We start from the raw sequence: 17,069 nt of genomic DNA on the forward strand, positions 1-17,069 counted from the left end.
GCACGTCTCCTCCCGGGGTCCTACAGCTGACCGGGCAGAGGCAGAGCCTGGGCTCTCCTGACTCAGCCCCTGGGTTATTATTATCCTGCTCCCTGGCTGGGCTCCCGGGACCTGTGGGCCCCTGTGGTGACTCCAGAGGGGACGCCAGGAGGGCTCTCCAGTCTGGCTGAGCTGCTGAGGCCTGGGGTTGGCCGTTTGGGGGTTTCGTGGAGGGCAAGTGCGCAATACCATAGTGGTCCTGGGGGACTTCTTGGAGGAGGCTCCTTGTACAAAACTGCTGGGCCGTCTCTGCACTGTGGCAGTAGATGCTTTACTCTTTTTAACCCCTGGTCCTTGGAATGGGCTGGTGTGGCCAGGGACCCTGGATGCACTGCTCTGTGAGAGGTGGGCCACATGGTTTTCTCTCCCGTGAAACTGAGGCACGTTTCAGGTCATTGTAGACACAGCCTGTATGAAACTCTCAAACTCCTTCATGTCCCCACAGTAGGGGTGTGGTGGGGATGGGGATAGGGGACTGGGAGGTTGGGCTTCTCTCTGGGCAGCTGCCCCATTTTCTCTGGGCCACCTCTTGATTTCATCCTCTTCAACCCACACGTGTTGAGCCCTGCAGTGTGGACGGCTCTGGGCTCGGTGCGGCTTGCTGCCTGATTTCCCACCTCGCTTGCTGCCTGATTTCTTTTAGGCTGAGGCCATGGGCTGTTGTTGGAGGTGCTGAGTGTTGGCAGCCTCACCTGGGGTTGAGGTGACACTGGCTTTCCAGGGACTAGGGGAGATGACTAGGGCTTCCATAGGCCTGGAGGAGGAGCGAGGGGCTGGGTGGGTGGGCCCTTGCCTGTCAGTTCAGGACGGGCTGGAAGGGGGACTGGAGTTACTGACCCAGAGTCAGAGAGTCTGCATAACTTCCCTTAAAGCAGCTGGGAGACTTTGTGTGGCAGAAGCCCCTGGTAGGCCATGGGGCCTGGGATGGGGCCTGCCCACTGCCCAGCGCTCACCTGGGGGAGCAGCAGGACGGTGAGGCACGTGATTGCATCTGTGGCTGCTGGACTGCAGATGTGTCACCTCTCAGCCAAATTGGCCTTTGCATTTGTATCCCATTTTTACTTGAGCACATCCTTGTTGTCCCCACCCCGCCTCATGCCCGCTGGAAGCTGGAGAGCCTTTGGAGTTACCCGTGGTGGCTGGCTGGCTGTGAGCTGGGCCACTTGGGCCCCTGGGTGCACTTGACTTGGGGAGACAGTGAATTCTCCTGAGGCTGCGCTTGGGGCGGCCGACCAGCACCACATGGCCCCTGATCTGGCTCCGAGCTGCTCTCCACACTTGCCACAGCCCCAGAAACCCGCCCGCAGGGCCCTGGGCCCGCGTGGCCCTGCCCGTCCTGTCTGCAGGCTGCAGTGGGGCCGTGGGGCTGCACCCCACAGCGGGCAGTTCTTCCCTCCCTCCCTGCCACTCCCAAGTGCTTCTTAGAGAGCCAGAGTGTGAGGGATGTGACCCAAAGGGGACAAAAGGCACAGGCCCCGACTTCCAGGCAGTCTGGAGTGGAGCCACCCCGTGCTGCGCAGTGGCCTTGCCATGGGAGCACGGCTCGGCGCAGATGGGCTGCCTGGACAGGCTGCTGCCACCAACACTGCTTCCTCGATCGCTCATGTGGGGAGCTGGGCTCAGGGGCTGGGGTGGCTCCGTCCCCATGGAGAGGTGGCCTTCGAGGGTACAGGAACTGGGGAATGTGGCACTTGAGGAGGACTCCTGGCTGTTGAGGACGGGAGGTGTGCGCGGTCCATAGTGCCGGGCTTGCGCCGTGCGGTGGGAGTCACTGCCTCGTGCGTTCCACAGTCCACCCTCGGCAGCCGCTGCCAGGCAGGGGACGAAGGGCAGGATGGCCCTGAGCCTGGCCCTGGTGCGGCTGTGCCAGACCCCTGAGCCTGGCTCCGTCTCAGAGAGGCACGCATGCTTAGATAATCGAGACATTCCTTTTTATCTTATTCCACCTTTAAATTTATATTAGATTCTGAAAGGTCGGGCAAGGAGCCCACGCCCTCTCTAGCTAGTCCCTGAGGTAACTGTGGGCAGAGCCGGCGGCCCCTCCTCTGGCCCAGGGGGCGCTGACTGGGGCCCGCGTCGCCTGCTGCCGGGTGGGACAGTAGGCTGGGCCCGGAAATCGTGTGCTTTGTGGCTGGCCGCTGGCTGCCTTTGCCAGAGGCCCCAGCGCAGCCCGAGAACGTGAGGCTACTGGCGGGAAGTGCCCCCCGCCGCATTCCTGGGCTGTGACTCAGACCCTGAGTCCAGGCCCCCTGAGTCAGTCCCGGCAGCGCCCTGCCCTCCAGGAGTGAGCAGTGGAGCCCTTCCAGCGTCTGCGCCTGGGCCGGCACGGTCACTCTGGCTGTGGGACGGGGCCTTGGGGCCACCGCACGGTGGCAGCTCCCAGCACGACAGGCTGGGGAAGCGTGGGCAGGAGCGTCCGGCAGCCACCTCCCTCCCTCGCCACCCCCCACCATTCCTGGGGTGCCTGAGCGCTCCTGCGACCTCTGCTGGGGGCCGCAGGCCGCAGGGAGGGCTGACGGGAGGGGCTGCCCAGGGCGGCGTGAAGGCTGGTGGCTGCTGAGCAGCAGCTGGCCCTCGGAAGGGGCGGGCGGGTAGGAGGGAGGCCGCAGCGTCGGGCCTCAGCCTGGGGGCCACGTGCGAGTGCGCAGGTACCCTGGTGCAGGACTGTGCGTCTGCCCTGTGCCCTGGGGCTGCAGTGCGAGGGGCTGCAGGTCCAGCCCAGCCCCTGTCTTGCCCGAGCCCTGGTCCCGGAGGGGGCAGGAGGGCCTGGCTGGGCTGGCAGGGACAGCCCCCAGCAGAGGGGATTGACTCATCCTGCCCCCAGGCCGAGGAGGAGCTCATCAAAGCCCAGAAGGTGTTCGAGGAGATGAACGTGGATCTGCAGGAGGAGCTGCCTTCCCTGTGGAACAGGTGAGGGCCGGGAGGTGCCAGAGTGCCTGCCCGAGGCCCCAGCCTGTGTGTCTGGTGTGGGCCGTAGGTGCCCGTGCCTCTCAGGGCTTGTGTCTATGATGGGGGTGGGTGTGTTTCCCTGGGCCTGCCCTGCCTGCTCATCTGGCCCTCCTTCCCTCCCTCCTGCAGCCGTGTAGGTTTCTATGTCAACACATTTCAGAGCATTGCTGGTCTGGAGGAAAACTTCCACAAGGAGATGAGTAAGGTAGGCCCTGGTGCGCCCTCTGGGGGCCACATGCCACCCTGGCCAAGGGTGAGAGTCAGAGGCACAGAAGCTGCGCTGGTGGGGAGCTGGCTAACACCTGCCGGCGGGCCCACACTGGTGCCCAGGCCCAGTGGGAGCTGCTAGGGAGGCTGCGAGTGGGTCCCTGGGTCCAGCCCTGGCCCTCTCCCATGCCCAGTCCTGTTCTTGCCCGGACAGATGGTTGGGAAATGCAGACCAGCCCCTCTCAGACAGTAAATGAGTTCTCAGGCAACCTTGGCCCAGGGAGCTCAGTGTTAGAAAATGGTAGCAGTTTTCCAATTTGTAGGAAACTAATAAATAAAATTACTAAAATTTTCTCAATTTTTAATTTTTTGTGCTATGTTTCTTAAGACATTGAAATAGGCCAGCTTCATCTGCCAGAATCTGGTATAAGAAGTCTGGTCTGGTCAGCTTGCTTTCCTGTGTTGTGTTGTTTTCATCTTACCTGGCAGTGAAAATGCAAAGCTGTTTAACTTTGCAGTTTGAGAAACCCAGTGTTGGAAGTGCCCCCAAATGCTGCTGGAGAGACCCAGCGTCAGCAGCTCACTCACTCTGCTCAGTGGGTGGGTCTGACCTTTTCTCTTGGGCCCAGAGGAAGGAAGCGATGATGGTATATTCCAGGCCAGGGCTGGAGGAGGAAAACCATCTTGGGGCCTCTTTATACTCACATCCCTGAGGATAGATTCCTGCCTAGTTGGCCTTCTCTTTCCTTCCTACTTTCTCTTCTTCCCTTCAGAGATTTGAGACAACTTATAAAAAAGTTTAAAAAATAAATATTTTAGGGAAGGAAATATTTATGTAAAGTTAGTCTATGGAAGTAGATGCCACAGGGCACAGTTGTTTATAAGTGGGAGGAAAATTCAGCTCTGAGCTTCCTACTGGCCAAATCGAAGAAGGAAACATTTTCAGTAATGAGAATCACCATGTGCCAGGCATAAACCTCCTCTCTCGCCTGTTCTTTCAGTGAAATTTGTGGAATTTGTAGTGTGATCTGAAAGCATCTTGGCAAAATGACCTTAACAATTAGATCAGCAATCTATAGAAACAGTTTTTAAGAAAAATATGTAAAACAGTACAAGCTGTATGTGGTTTAGGATAGCCCTACAAATAGAAGGAGAAAAGATGGCCACCGGAAACGACAGGTATTTGTGACGCAGTCCACTTTTGCCTTTGGTCTGGGTTTGGTGTGCTGCTTCCAGCTCTCACTGGTGGGGAAGGAGGAGTTCGTTCTGGGCAGCAGCAGGGACTGGGGGGAGGTGTGGGACGGGGTGTTTTGGGGGATGCAGGTCTGTTTGGAGGCGCTGGAGCCCCCACTTCCTTGTGTCCCTCCTGCAGCTCAACCAGAGCCTCAACGGCGTGCTGGTCAGCCTGGAGAAGCAGCAGGGGAGCGGCACCTTCGAGGTCAAGGCGCAGCCCAGGTGTGTGAGCCCCGCCCGCTGAGCCGCGGCGTTGGGGCCCTGGCGCACACCGCCTCTGCGCGGCGGCTCCACTGCCGGTGTCCTCCTTGGCCGCCGTGGGCTTGGCCCGGGGCGTCTGGGGACCTTCCTGGCTCGGCCTCGCTGTGCTCAGGGAGTCGGGTGAGGGCAGGTCTCTGTCCGGGGACACCTCGCCCTCTGGCCGAGTCCGCTGAGGAGGGAGCACCCTGGAGGAGTCTGCAGGCCGGAGCCTGGCGCCGACCCCTCATCTGTGGAGCAGCTGGCAGGTGCCGGCTTGGTTTTGGGGTGCGGGAGGGGACAGAAGGATTCCCGGGCGCACAGCCTTCCTGAGGGCGAGTGCCCTCTCCAGAGCAGGGAGGCGGCTCTTGGGAAAGCCCGAGTCCCTGGACAGCGCTGGCTGCGCTGGTGCCTGTGCTCAGCTGCGGCCCCTGGGGAGGCCGGACTGCCAAGGAATCGCTGCTTCCTGAGCGGGACCCGAGGGAGGGGACATGCCTCTTCCGCTGGCTGTGGCTCAGGGACAGCAGCAGGACTGGGCGTCCCTCCTTGCACGCGTGTGCGTGTGTCGAGACTGCGCACACAGGCGTGTCGGAGCAGAGCGCGGCGGCGCTGGCCGGCCTCTGTGGAACTGCTTCTGGGGGCAATGGAGGTCTGTGCAGGCCTGAGAAGGTATCGCGGAAGTCGCTGCTCCCTTCCCTCCCCAACATAGAATAGGTGCCCTGAGGCCAGGGTGGGGAGCTGGGGCAGGGCGTGAATGAAGGCCAAAGGCAGGGACAGCTGCCAGGCCAGGGAGCGTCCAGGATGGGGGGTGGGGCAGTGGGCTCGCTGTGAGCAGACTGTCCCGGGCAGGAGTGGAGGCTGGTGAGCCTCCTTCCCGCCAAAGCGGCCCGCGCTGGCCAGCGGACCCCTTGCTGGCACTCTGGGTGTACCCGGAGTGCTTGGGCACTGGGGCCCAGACAGGGAGGACCTGCCTGTCCGCCCGGCCTCCGGCCGCTCGCCAGGCTGTCAGCGCCACCCGCAGCTGCGTGCTGAGGCCAGCCAGGGCAGGCCCAGGCCCTCTTCACGGCGCTTGGGGGAGGCTTTTGACCCTTTGCCCTCTGAGCAGAGGGACTGGCAAAGAGGAAAGGGGACAGGCCACCCCTCATCTGGCCTTGCCCCAAAATGAAGGCCTCCACGTCCTATCCGTCCCCACAGAAAGAAAACTAAACTGTTCTCCCGGCTGCGGAGAAAGAAGAACAGGTACTGCCGTGCGTGCTGCGTGCGGGCGCAGAGGCCAGTGCCCGGCTGGCCCTGTGCATGTGCCCGGCTGGCCCTGTGCCCGGGGCGCCACTAACCCGTAACCTGCCTTGCGTGTGGCGCTCGGGCAGGGCTGCCTGTGCTGTGCCGTGTGTGTGGGGGAGGGGAGGAGGTGGAGGCGCAGGGCAGCCTTCGCCAAGCGGCCTGGCTTCCTGCGGCACGTCCCCTGGGCGCCACCGCGTGGCCAGCGCTGGTCGGCCGCGGACAGGGCCTGCTGTGGAGAGCACAGCCAGGAAGGGGCCGGCGGGGGAGGGGTGCTCGGAGCGGGTGCTGCAGCATGGCGGGGTTTGAGTTCTAAGACCATGTGTGTGTGCGTGCGTGTGACTCACATGCATTCTTTAAGGAGGCAGATACATTCCCATAAAACGCAAACTCAAAACAGGAAGGCGGCACCAGCAGTGACTCTCACCCGTCCCAGCGTCGCCCCGGGTCCTCCTGGACCCTGGTGTCCAGCACAGCAGCCTGTCACCCCTGTGGCTGCCGAGCACTCGACATGCGGCCAGTGTGACTGAGCAGCTGAACTTGAAACTAATTTAAGTTTACGTCCCGCCCCGCAGCTAGTGGCTGTTGGGGGCAGCGCCGTCCCAGAGGCCTCTGTGAGCACTGGCGGAGGGTCCCTGCCCACGCCTCCGCACCGGCCCCGCGCCACACTGTGCCCCTCGGGGCCGGGACTGGGCGCTGTGCTTGGGGGCCTTGCCCTCCATCCCTTGCTGCCCGCTCCTCTGCCTCGAAGGTGCCACTCTGTCACCCAGGCCCCGCCTGTGCCCTCCAGTGGCATGGGCGCTTTAGCGGGTGTGTGGACAGGAGGTGTCTGGCTGAGTGTGGCCATGCGGCGTGTGACGGGGCTGTGGGGAGGCCTGGGGGCAGGCCAGGGGACTGCAGCCCAGCCGAGGGCGGGACTCACTGCCTGGAGGACTCGCCACAGCGGGAAGTCTGGCTTCTCGTGCTGTGGGTCTCCAGCCCTTCAGCGCGAGCCAGGGTAGAGGCCCAGGGAGCCTGTGCAGCAGCTGGCCTGGCCTCTGGCAGGTGGTTCCCAGGGACCTGCCCTGCACCCTTGGGCACCACAGACCTCCAGCCCAGAGGCACGCCTTGTGCTGTCACTGTTCCCAGCGCAGGCCCCCCACTCTGAAGGCCCACAACCCAGGTCCTGAGATTCCTACCCATTCTCTTTCACACACACAAGCCTGCAGTTTCACACTCGGGGCCACGGGGCACACACATGCACAGTTTCACACGTGGGGCCCGGGCATCCACACGTGTGCACACTCACCCCTTGTCACCGTGGTCTCCCTACACCAACTCCCCTTGTCCTGCCTCCACAGTGATGACGCCCCTGCAAAAGGAAACAAGAGCCCCTCGCCTCCGCCCGATGGCTCCCCTGCCGCCACCCCCGAGATCAGAGTCAACCACGAGCCAGAGCCTGCTGGCGGGGCTGCTGCTGGGGATACCCTCCCCAGGTCCCCATCTCAGGTAGGTGTGATGTCTCCGGGCCTGTCCCTGCCTTCCTCCTCTGCCTGCCCAGCTGTCACCCCCTCTCCCTCCTACTCCTTTGTCCCCTCCTGGGCCTGGGCCTGGTAGGTTTGGAGCCGGAAGCTTTGCCTAGTGGGGTGTGGGCCTGGACCTTGGTCTTTTTGGCCACCCCCTCTAGGCTAGCTCTGTGGTCCTGGTCTGCTTTGGAGGGTGGGGTGGTGGGAGGGTGGCATCTGTGACTATGTCCCCTCTCCAAGCGGCCCCCACTGCAGCACCTTCCCCTTCCCTCTTTCCCCGGCCTTTGTCTCTGTCCATCTTCCTTTCCTGCCTGGGCAGAGGCTCGGGGGCCCTCAGCTCCCAGGGCACCGGCATCTCTGGAGGTGGCCGCCTTCCCTCTGCCTGGCCCTGTCTTGCAGGGGCTGAGGGAGGAGCCCAACCTGGTGGCCGTGCAGGACCTGGAAAGGGACAGAAAGAGGATGGGCTCAGAGGGGAGCGTGGGGTGGCTGGGGGTACAGGCCTGACCCCCAGGTCCTCTAGGTTTCTGCGCAGGCCCTGGAACATACCTGCGTGGAGCCTGCAGATGGCGTCCTCCCAGCGCTCCTCCGGCCGTGTCCCACAGCTGCTGGGATACGCTAGGATAGCCGCGTGGGGGCAGGGACGGGGCCCACTCTGAACAGCGCTGCCTCTGGGCCAGACACGTTTTCATTCCCTGAACGCTCACAGAACGCCCCCGTCAGTACCGGCTGGGTCTCACATGGGAGGGAGCCACACTTGGCGGGCAGGGGTGTGGCCTGTGCCGCTGGCTCCGTGCCGCGTCCACAGGGACCACTGAGGCAGAGTTGGGCTGGGGCTAGAGCGAGGGCCTGCAGGAAGGGTGGCCCGGCTGTCTGGGGGACTTCTTCCCCACAGCGGGTGGGAGCCACACCCTCCCACAGTGGCCGGGCAGCTGGGCTCTCCTCCCTCCCTTCTTCCCCCTGCCCCCCTCCCGGCTCTCTCTGCACAGGGTCTGGCTTCTGGACCCTGGCTGGGTCTCCTCCAGGTGGCCTTGGTCCCGGTGTCTGTGTCTCCGGGGAAGTGACTCTTCATCTGCTCCCTCCTCAGTGGCCTGGTGGGGCTGTGGCCTGGGGTGTGACTGACTGTGGCTTTGTCTCTGTCTGTCTTCCCCGCCCGTGCTCCGCGCGCCCCTCACCCACCACCGACCACAGCTGCGGAAAGGCCCGCCAGTCCCTCCGCCTCCCAAACACACCCCGTCCAAGGAGGTCAAGCAGGAGCAGATCCTCAGCCTGTTTGAGGACACGTTTGTCCCTGAGATCAGCGTGACCACCCCCTCCCAGGTCAGCCGCGGCCACCGCGGCCCAGCTCTGCCCACTTCTTGCCCTCTCTGGGCGTGCATGGTCTCCGCCCTCCATCCCATGCCCTGGGCTTCTGTCTTTAGAGCCAGGAATCTGGCCAGCGAGATTGGTCTGAGCCTCCCTCTCTCCTGCCTCCCTCCATCATCTCCATCATCTCATCGCCCTCCTCTAGCATGTGCTGTGGCCAGACGCAGGGCACAGGGGAACCGTGCGGCACCCTCCGTGCAGGGGCGATGGGTGCTCTGGCAGAGGGGCGTGGGGAGCGTGGAGGACCTGGGGTGGGGGGGGTTTCCTGGAGTGGGGAGGGCGTGCAGGGTGTGGCAGTGGAGGAAGTGGCAGGAACGCAGTGGGAATGCTCTGGAATGGCCAAGACACCTGGACCTCAGCTCCAGAGCTGCTGCCAGCCACTCAGGATTGGGGTCAGTGGCCAGGCTGCAGGATAGAGGCGTGTGACACCCAGTCACAGATGCTCAAAGGGAGGGCCGGGTGGGGAGGTGTCCCTTGTGGTAGAATCGCATGCAGTCACGGCTGGAGTGCCTGACGCACTGTCAGGTCAGCTCAGGGGTGGCTGGGTTTCCCTGCACCAGAGCCTGCCTGCTGCTCCAGGCCGGCTCCCTCTGTGGCTGGGCCCTTCCCACGAGGGTCCTTGCCTCTGGGGAGGTTAGCTGGTCCAGACTGTGCCCCAGCAGGTGCTTGGCGCAGCTCAGAGGCCTGGATCATGGACAGGCTGGAGGGAGAGTGAGTTGAGGAGTGGCCGTCAGAGCTGAGACCCGTGTTCTCTGCTTGGAGGGGCCTAGGTGAGGTGCCTCAAGCTCCCATGCAGGGATGTGGGGTTGGAAGTAAGGAATTTTAGAACAAGGCTGCTAGTAGGTAGGTGGATGGACCCTGGTCAGGGCCTGGCAGACAGGTGAGCCCCTGTGTAGGAAGAGCAGTGTGGAGACGGGGCTGAGGACCTGCAGGGCTCGAGTGTGCCTCTGCCCGGGGCTGGCTGAGGAGGCCTGGCAGCTGCCACGAGTGTGCAGCTGAGCACGGATGGCAGGGTGGCGTGAGCGCCAGCACATCCCGGGGGCACAGTGCCGGCACGGCTCTACTTCTCCCTGTTTGTTTTTTACCACCCTCTGGGAGGGGTCGTGCTCCCATTTAAGAGGTGGGGGGCTTGTGGGCCCACCTGTGGCCTGTCCAGTGGGCCATTGGTAAGACAAGGCAGGGTGGGCCCAGCTGGGAGGTGGCCCAGAGACTGCCCACACTCTGGGCTCCGAGTGCGCCTGTCCCTCAGGTCACCTCAGGCCCCCTTGCTGCCCCCTTGCGCCATCTCCAGGGAATTGGGCCTGTGGGCCTGGTCTGGGCTGGAGAGCTGTGCACCGGGGTGGTGTTGCGGGCAGGGGTGGCTCGTCCTGCCCATGATGGCATTGCCACCAGGGCTTTTCTGCTGTGGCGTGGTGAGTAGCCTGTGGCCCTGCACGGAGGGGTGGTCTCGGTCTTGCAGGGCAGGGTGGCTGGCTGCTGGGGCAGGGCAGGGAGGAGGTGGGCCGCTCTCTGGGGGTGACCCTCCCCGTGGAGCACGAGGGGCATTGCCGCCTGGGCGTGGCTGACTTCTCAGAAGGGGAGGGGTCGTGGGGCTTGGTGGGGTCCACTGAGAGGCGCTGGCCGCCTGCTGGTGGGAGAGCACCTGGGCCGTGCACCGGCTTCCGCCCGTCCCTCAGAGACGCGTGTGGCAGGCCGAGCAGCGACTGCCCTGCCCAAGCTCTCGGGCAGCGCTGGACAGACGCAGAGTCAGTTGCTGGGTGGGCCTGGGGCAGGGCTTGGGGCCCAGACCCCCTGGTGCCAGGAAGTAAGTCACTTGGGCAAGGCTCTCCGTCTGTGGCTGGGCCTGCATGTAGTGCCCGATGCCTTGTCTGCTGAGCTGTGGGACAGCTCTGCATTGTTGGGGCTGAGGGTCTTGGGTTTCTCCTGATGGGCCCACTGCTCGGCTGCAGAGGCCCCTCTGGGAAGGGCCTGCACACAGCCTGGCTCTTTCATGATGGCGCCATGGGGTGGACGCGGGCCTGGGGGCACCCCCTGTCAGTGCTGGCACCCCTCAAGCGTGAGTGGAGCCAGGCCGCCTGCTGGCCTGGGCTTGTGGGGGCGAGGGTCCTTCCAGCGCTGCGTGAGGGCCGGGGAGGGGGTGTCCTGAGCCACATCCCTCTTCCTTTGGACCTGGGCAAAGTCCTCTCTGGCCCCCCAGGGAAGCCCCACATACAGGATGGGCTCCTCCTTCCCAGAAGGCAGCTTGTCCCCGGGTGCTGGAGCGGCCCTGGCCGGCCTCCCGAGCCGCGGGGAGTCCCTGCTCCCACCCGCAGGGCCCTTCCTTGTGGGGGTGTCTGAGAAGGCCCCTGCCCTCCCAGGACAGCTGGTCACCGCAGGCTTGTCACAGAGTTGCCGGTGCCGTGCCCCGTCTCCTGGGCTGTGCCTGTACGTGCACATTCCTGCGGCACCCTGGCTCAACAAGCAGCAATTTCTGGGGGTGGCTGCTGGACGGGGGACGGTTTGCAGTTTTAATGCAGGTGCCCCAGGGGTTCTGAAGCCCCCAGTGTTGGGGACCCCAGTTTGAAGGTTGGCCCCTGGGCTATGTGGGCTGGTGGTCCCTGTCCTGGACCCTGGGCTGTCTGGGCTGGGGAAAGGCCCGTGAAGCCTCTGCCCTTGGGCCCTTCCTGGTTTGGGGGCTGAGTGTGCTTGTGTCTGGCAGTGGCTGTGGCCTGACACTGCTCTTGGGGGCAGGGCGAGGTCAGTGGAGCTCATGGGGTAGGGAGCAGAGAGGAGGGGCAGGCACAGGGCGACGCCCGCCCGCAGGCAGAGGCGGGAGAGTGCGGGTTTTGTGTTGGCCCTGCGGGGCCGCCCGAGCAGCCTGTTGCTGGAAGTCCGAGGCGTGCGCCAGGGACTGTCCTCTGGGCGGGGCCTGTGCCAGGGCATGTGGCTGCGGGCAGTGCACCCTGCGTGTGGGTGGGGTGGCCGGGCCGGTGCCTGGACGTGTGTGCGTGTCCCTGTGTGCGTGCGTGAGCCTGCCGTGTGCGCCTGCGGCTCCCCGCCTGACACTAACCGCTTCCTCCTCTGCTGCCGCTGCCAAGTTTGAAGCCCCGGGGCCTTTTTCGGAGCAGGCCAGTCTGCTGGACCTGGACTTTGACCCCCTCCCGCCCGTGGCGAGCCCCGTGAAGGCACCCACGCCCTCTGGTCAGGTTGGTTGTGCCCACCACTGCCCACGATCCGCCGGCTTCCCACGCCTGCCGCGTGGGCCCATCTAGGCCCAGGTCACGGCCCTCCCCCGGCATCCTGGCCCCGGCCCGCAGCACCGCCGGGTGTGGGGCAGAGAGCAGACACGGGCCAGCCAGGGCCGCTCGGGAGGGCCGGCTAAGCCCTGCCCAGCAACTGCCGGCTCTTCTCAGCATTCTGCCCTCGTGGCAGCCGCCCCTTGTCCGGGCACTCCCTGGCCGGGCTCCCAGCCTCCTGAGAGGTGTCCGGGCGCGTCCATGGTGGACCGCAGGGCCCAGCCGCTCTGGGCCAGCCTGTGCCTGCTGTGCTGGAGAGCCTGGGCGGGTGGGGGTGTCCCCGGGAACTGCTTGCCGCCCCCATCTTAACGTCTGTGCTAACTTGTCCTTCTCCCCTCACTGCTGCGCTCAGCCAATTCCGTGGGACCTCTGGGAGGTAAGCTCAGTGTTTGCGCCCCGCCCCTCAGGGAGCCGCGCTCCCGCACATACCCCGGTTCACATGCTGCCTCCTCCACCTGCCCGCCACAGGTGCCTGCACACGCACATGCACACGCACACCTGCCCACGCACACATGCACACGCACACATGCACACGCCATGCTTGCTGCGCAGGGAGCTGGCGGGGCTGCCCTGTCTGCAGCTATCCTGCTGCTTCTCCCTCCGTGTCAGGCCCGTGGGAAAGGGGCTCCTCAGTGTCGCTTGAACAAGGGTCCTCTGAGTGGCCCTCTGGTCTCCTCTAGACAGTGGCCGGCTGGTCACCCAGGATGGTTGTGTCCCCTTGGTGGGGTGAGGCCTGCGAGCCAAGAGGGCCCGAGGGCGGAGCTGCTTGGAGGGAGCTGGAGGCGGTGGAGGGATGGTTTGAGGGAGGCAGGGTAGGGGCGCCTTCTGAGAGCAGGGCCTGCGGGCTGGTGTCACCCACGCCTGACAGCTCAGGACATGGAGGCCCAGGAGGCTCGGGACTCGCCCGACAGCTGGTGATGGCAGAGCAGAGGTCTCCCAGGCTTCCTGGGCACGGGCCCTGAGACCCGCTGACAAGCAGGGGCGCTGGGAGGCGCAGGCGCAGGCCCTGGGCCCCCGGAGTTCGGGAAGCCCTCGGACAGTCTTTACTGTGGAGCTGGTGGGGCCACTGGACAGTAGTTCTCAGTGGGTGCTGGCTTCTGCAGCGCAGTCACAGCGGCCTGTTCCCTGGCGGACGCAGGGGTGAGGGGCTGGGAGGTGGGCCCGGCCAGGCCACCCCCCACTGCAGGCACCACACCCCGCCCTCTGCCAGCACGGGCCACTGGTGACCGTCTTCTCTTGTCCCACGTCCCTCCCATCACCTTTTCCACCCCGGCCTCTCCACTGTCCCCCACTCTCTCCTGGTGGCCTGTCACTAGCCCACAGAGGGTCCAGCTGGCAGCTTGCCTTCCGGGGAGCCCAGTGCTGCTGAGGGCACCTTTGCTGTGGCCTGGCCCAGCCAGACGGCCGAGCCGGGGACTGCCCAAGTAAGTGTCTGGTTCGTCCCCCGCCTCTGGGGGGCAGCATGGAGGAAGAGCCTGGAGGAGGGGGTGCAGGATGGACCAGGCCACCGTGGGCCTGAGGGTGAGGACAGGGACGGGCTTGTCACCAGGGCTTCCGTGGGCGGGGAGTGGGCCTGGCTGGGGCACATTAGCCCTGCCCCGCGCCCCCGGAGCCCAGCCTCTTAGAGTAGGAGGCAGGAGCACTTGGAGCACCAATGTGCTTATGCCAGCACTAGCCAGTGTCCTCATTGAATCTTCCCCGTAACCTTGTCAGTCAGACACTGCCTCCTACGAGTGAGGGAAGGGAGACTAGGCAGGTGGAGTAACTTGGTTGCAGCCCTGGAAAGGGGCGGAGTCTGTCGCCAAGTCAGCCCCCGCTTGCTGTGACCCCTGGGGGAGATGCCCCCGGGTCTGGGCATGGGCTGCTCCAGCCCGCCCTGCGTTGTGTTCCCGCTGGGACAGGCAGGTACAGCTGTCCCTAGGCATGGGCCATCTGCGAGGGGCCACTGGACAGGGCGAGCGGGCGGGACCTCCGAGGCTCCGAGGGCGCCAGGCCCGCCGTAGGCTGCTCAGCATGACCGGCAGTGTTCCTGGGCCCGCTCGCGCCTTCTCTCCAGCTGCTTCCCACGCACGGGGCTGCTATCCCACGCAGGGAGTGGGATTGGGCGAGGCACTGCCCTCCTGTGGCTGGGTTCCTGTGTCCTGGTCTCAGGACCTGTTCTGTGTCTGACCCCAAGCCGGCATTTATGTTGCAGCCAGCAGAGGCCTCAGAGGTGGCGGGTGGGACCCAACCTGCGGCCGGAGCCCAGGAGCCCGGGGAGACAGCGGCAAGTGAATCAGCTTCCGTAAGACAGCAGGGTCCAAAGCCCGTCTCCTCCTCCCCACTGCCTGTCCGCCTGCCTGCGGCTCCCCCTGCTCCTCGCCTGTGCTGGTCCAGGCCTGGCTCCTGTCGAGGGACCTGGTGCAGGCCAGTCTGGCACCGGGCGCAGATACCTCCCCTCCCATCCCCTCTGCGGTGGCCCCGGCCTTCCCTGCACCACCTCCCTGCCCAGCTGACTTGTGCTCCCTGCCCCCAGAGCTCTCTTCCTGCTGTCGTCGTGGAGACCTTCCCAGCAGCTGTGAACGGCACCGTGGAGGGTGGCAGCGGGGCTGGGCGCTTGGACCTGCCCCCGGGGTTCATGTTCAAGGTGAGCCAGGCCAGCGACCCACTGCCTCTGACTGCATCCCTTGGAGCCCTGGGTGTGGGATGGGGCGCTGAGCCCCTGGAGGCCTGGTTTCCCGCAGTCACACTACCCTCGTAGGCCACTCCCGGGAGGCAGGATGGCTTCTGAGGCCCGTCCTGCTGCTCTCAGGCGCTGAGGGTCTCCACGTGGCCACACCGTGCACACCACAAGGCCTAGCGTTGTGCAGGCTGGAGCTTGGGGCCAGAGGTCTGACACACCATCCCCACCCCCGCAGGTGCAGGCCCAGCACGACTACACGGCCACCGACACAGACGAGCTGCAGCTGAAAGCTGGCGACGTGGTGCTGGTGATCCCCTTCCAGAACCCCGAAGAGCAGGTAGTGCTGGGGGCCGCTCTGGCGGGGCTGGCCAGCAGGAGCAGCACAGGCCAGGAGAACCGCAGCCCCCACCCCAGCCTTCTCTGTCCCTGAGCTCCTCCCCTGCTCCCCCGTCTCCTGGCCCGGCCCCTCCCTCTCTCCCCCTTTAGCCATTGCTTTTCCCTTCCCGCTTCCTCCTGTCCTCCTCCGGTGCTGTCTCTCACTTCTGCATCCAGGTCTCTCTCCCCATCTCCCTCCCTGCCCCTGTCCCTAGGGGCCTGCCCTCCTCCCAGGATAGGTCACTGCCTGCAAGGTGCCTACTCTGCAGCTGGACCGAGCAGTGGCCTGAGCGCCGGCTCTTGCTGGGCTCCAGTCGGTCCTGCATGCCCCTCCAGGCGGGCCCTGCCCCCCTCCAGGTGGGCCTTGCCCCCAGCCACACAGGACCACAGGCTTCCCAGCTGTGTCCCCAGCCGAGGGTCGCCCCACATGCCTTCCAGACCCTCTTCCTCCTGCTGTGGTTTCTCCATGTTAATCTCTTGAAGCGAGGGCTCCCCTTGACTTGGGTGCTAAATGGGTCCCTTCTGGATCCGGGTCAGCTGCCCTCCTCTGGTGGCCGTGGGCCCTTGGCAGGAGCCTCCGTGGTTGTGCAGATAGCACATGTGCTTGTGGGGTGTCTGGGGTGCCATGTGGTCATCCCAGCTTCAGCCGAAGCTCAGCCACTGCCTGCCCTCAGGCCGTGCACAGGGGGCCTGGCTGGGGTCTTCTTGCTTCCAGAAAACCCATGAGTTGTCAACACGTCTATGAATGGATTGTTGGGGATGTGGGGTGGCAGGTCCGGCTGGGTCTGGGATGAAGCTGGCCTGCCTGGGGGTCCTGGGCTGGGTCATGAGGGCAGCAGGTGCTCACTGAGGCCCAGGGTGGGAGCCTGAGTGACCAGGGTCTCTGGGGCTTGGTGCTGAGTTTCTGTTCTCCCAATCCCCGGCTCCACTGACCTCCCTGTGGGCCAGCCCGGCTGGGAAGGGTTTCAGGAAGCACAATCCTGGTGGACTCCCACAGTGGGTGTGGTCCATGAGTGGCTGAGTGGCCTCACACAGGACATACATGAGGTCTGTGACAAGGCCTATAATGACACAGGGAAATAGCAAAGACCCAGGCAGAGCCCAGCCGCAGGGGCAGCAGCAGCCCAGCCATAGGCAGGGATATAGCCATGGGCGGGGGTGCAGCCATGGGTAGGGATGCAGCCATGGGCAGGGGTGCAGCCATGGGCAGGGATACAGCTATGGGCAGGGGTGCAGCCATGGGCAGGGGTGCAGCCATGGGCAGGGATGCAGCCATGGGTAGGGATGCAGCCATGGGCAGGGATGCAGCCATGGGCAGGGGTGCAGCCATGGGCAGGGGTAGAGCCATGGGCAGGGGTGCAGCCATGGGCAGGGGTATAGCCATGGGTAGGGGTGCAGCCATGGGCAGGGGTGCAGCTATGGGCAGGGGTATAGCCATGGGTAGGGATGCAGCCATGGGCTGGGATACAGCCATGGGTAGGGGTGTATCCATGGGTAGGGATACAGCCATGGGGTATAGCCATGGGTAGGGGTGTAGCCATGGGTAGGGGTACAGCCATGGGTAGGGGTGCAACCATGGATAGGGATGCAGCCATGGGCTGGGATGCAGCCATGGGCTGGGATACAGCCATGTTTAGGGATACAGTCATGGGCAGGGGTGCAGCCATGTGTAGGGATGCAGCCATGTGCTGGGATGCAGCCATGTGCTGGGATACAGCCATGTTTAGGGATACAGTCATGGGCAGGGGTGCAGCCATGTGTAGGGTTGCAGCCATGGGCAGGGGTGCAGCCATGGGTAGGGATGCAGCCATGGGTGTATGTCCACTGCAGTTCCAGGGGCCAGGGTATGGGGCTGGAAGGTTGTCAGGGTGCGGGTAGGAGCCCCGTGAGTGGTGAGGGGTCAGTGTTAAAGCCAAGGGGCAGTTGGAGCTGAAGGGATTGTTGATG

The 17,069-nt window shown here is 64.6% G+C and overlaps 1 protein-coding gene across 28 annotated transcripts in view; it reads left to right on the forward strand.

The window, feature by feature from the left end:
• BIN1 (bridging integrator 1) overlaps nt 1–17,069 on the forward strand; it is a 53,711-nt gene that overhangs the window by 35,650 nt on the left and 992 nt on the right. For 2 of the 28 annotated variants that reach the window (XM_012779229.3, XM_012779268.3), the window contains 12 exons: nt 2,864–2,949; nt 3,118–3,193; nt 4,568–4,650; nt 5,860–5,904; nt 7,284–7,431; nt 8,637–8,765; nt 11,888–11,995; nt 12,438–12,461; nt 13,402–13,509; nt 14,280–14,369; nt 14,601–14,711; nt 14,983–15,084. In XM_012779229.3, coding sequence (XP_012634683.1) covers nt 2,864–2,949; nt 3,118–3,193; nt 4,568–4,650; nt 5,860–5,904; nt 7,284–7,431; nt 8,637–8,765; nt 11,888–11,995; nt 12,438–12,461; nt 13,402–13,509; nt 14,280–14,369; nt 14,601–14,711; nt 14,983–15,084 — 1,110 coding nt within the window. The remainder of the gene's footprint in view (nt 1–2,863; nt 2,950–3,117; nt 3,194–4,567; nt 4,651–5,859; nt 5,905–7,283; nt 7,432–8,636; nt 8,766–11,887; nt 11,996–12,437; nt 12,462–13,401; nt 13,510–14,279; nt 14,370–14,600; nt 14,712–14,982; nt 15,085–17,069) is intronic. The other 26 variants (XM_012779249.3, XM_012779292.3, XM_076005456.1 and 23 more) reach the window with 18 other exon arrangements.

This window comes from Microcebus murinus, chromosome 8, assembly GCF_040939455.1.
Source record: "Microcebus murinus isolate Inina chromosome 8, M.murinus_Inina_mat1.0, whole genome shotgun sequence".
Taxonomy (NCBI): domain Eukaryota; kingdom Metazoa; phylum Chordata; class Mammalia; order Primates; family Cheirogaleidae; genus Microcebus; species Microcebus murinus.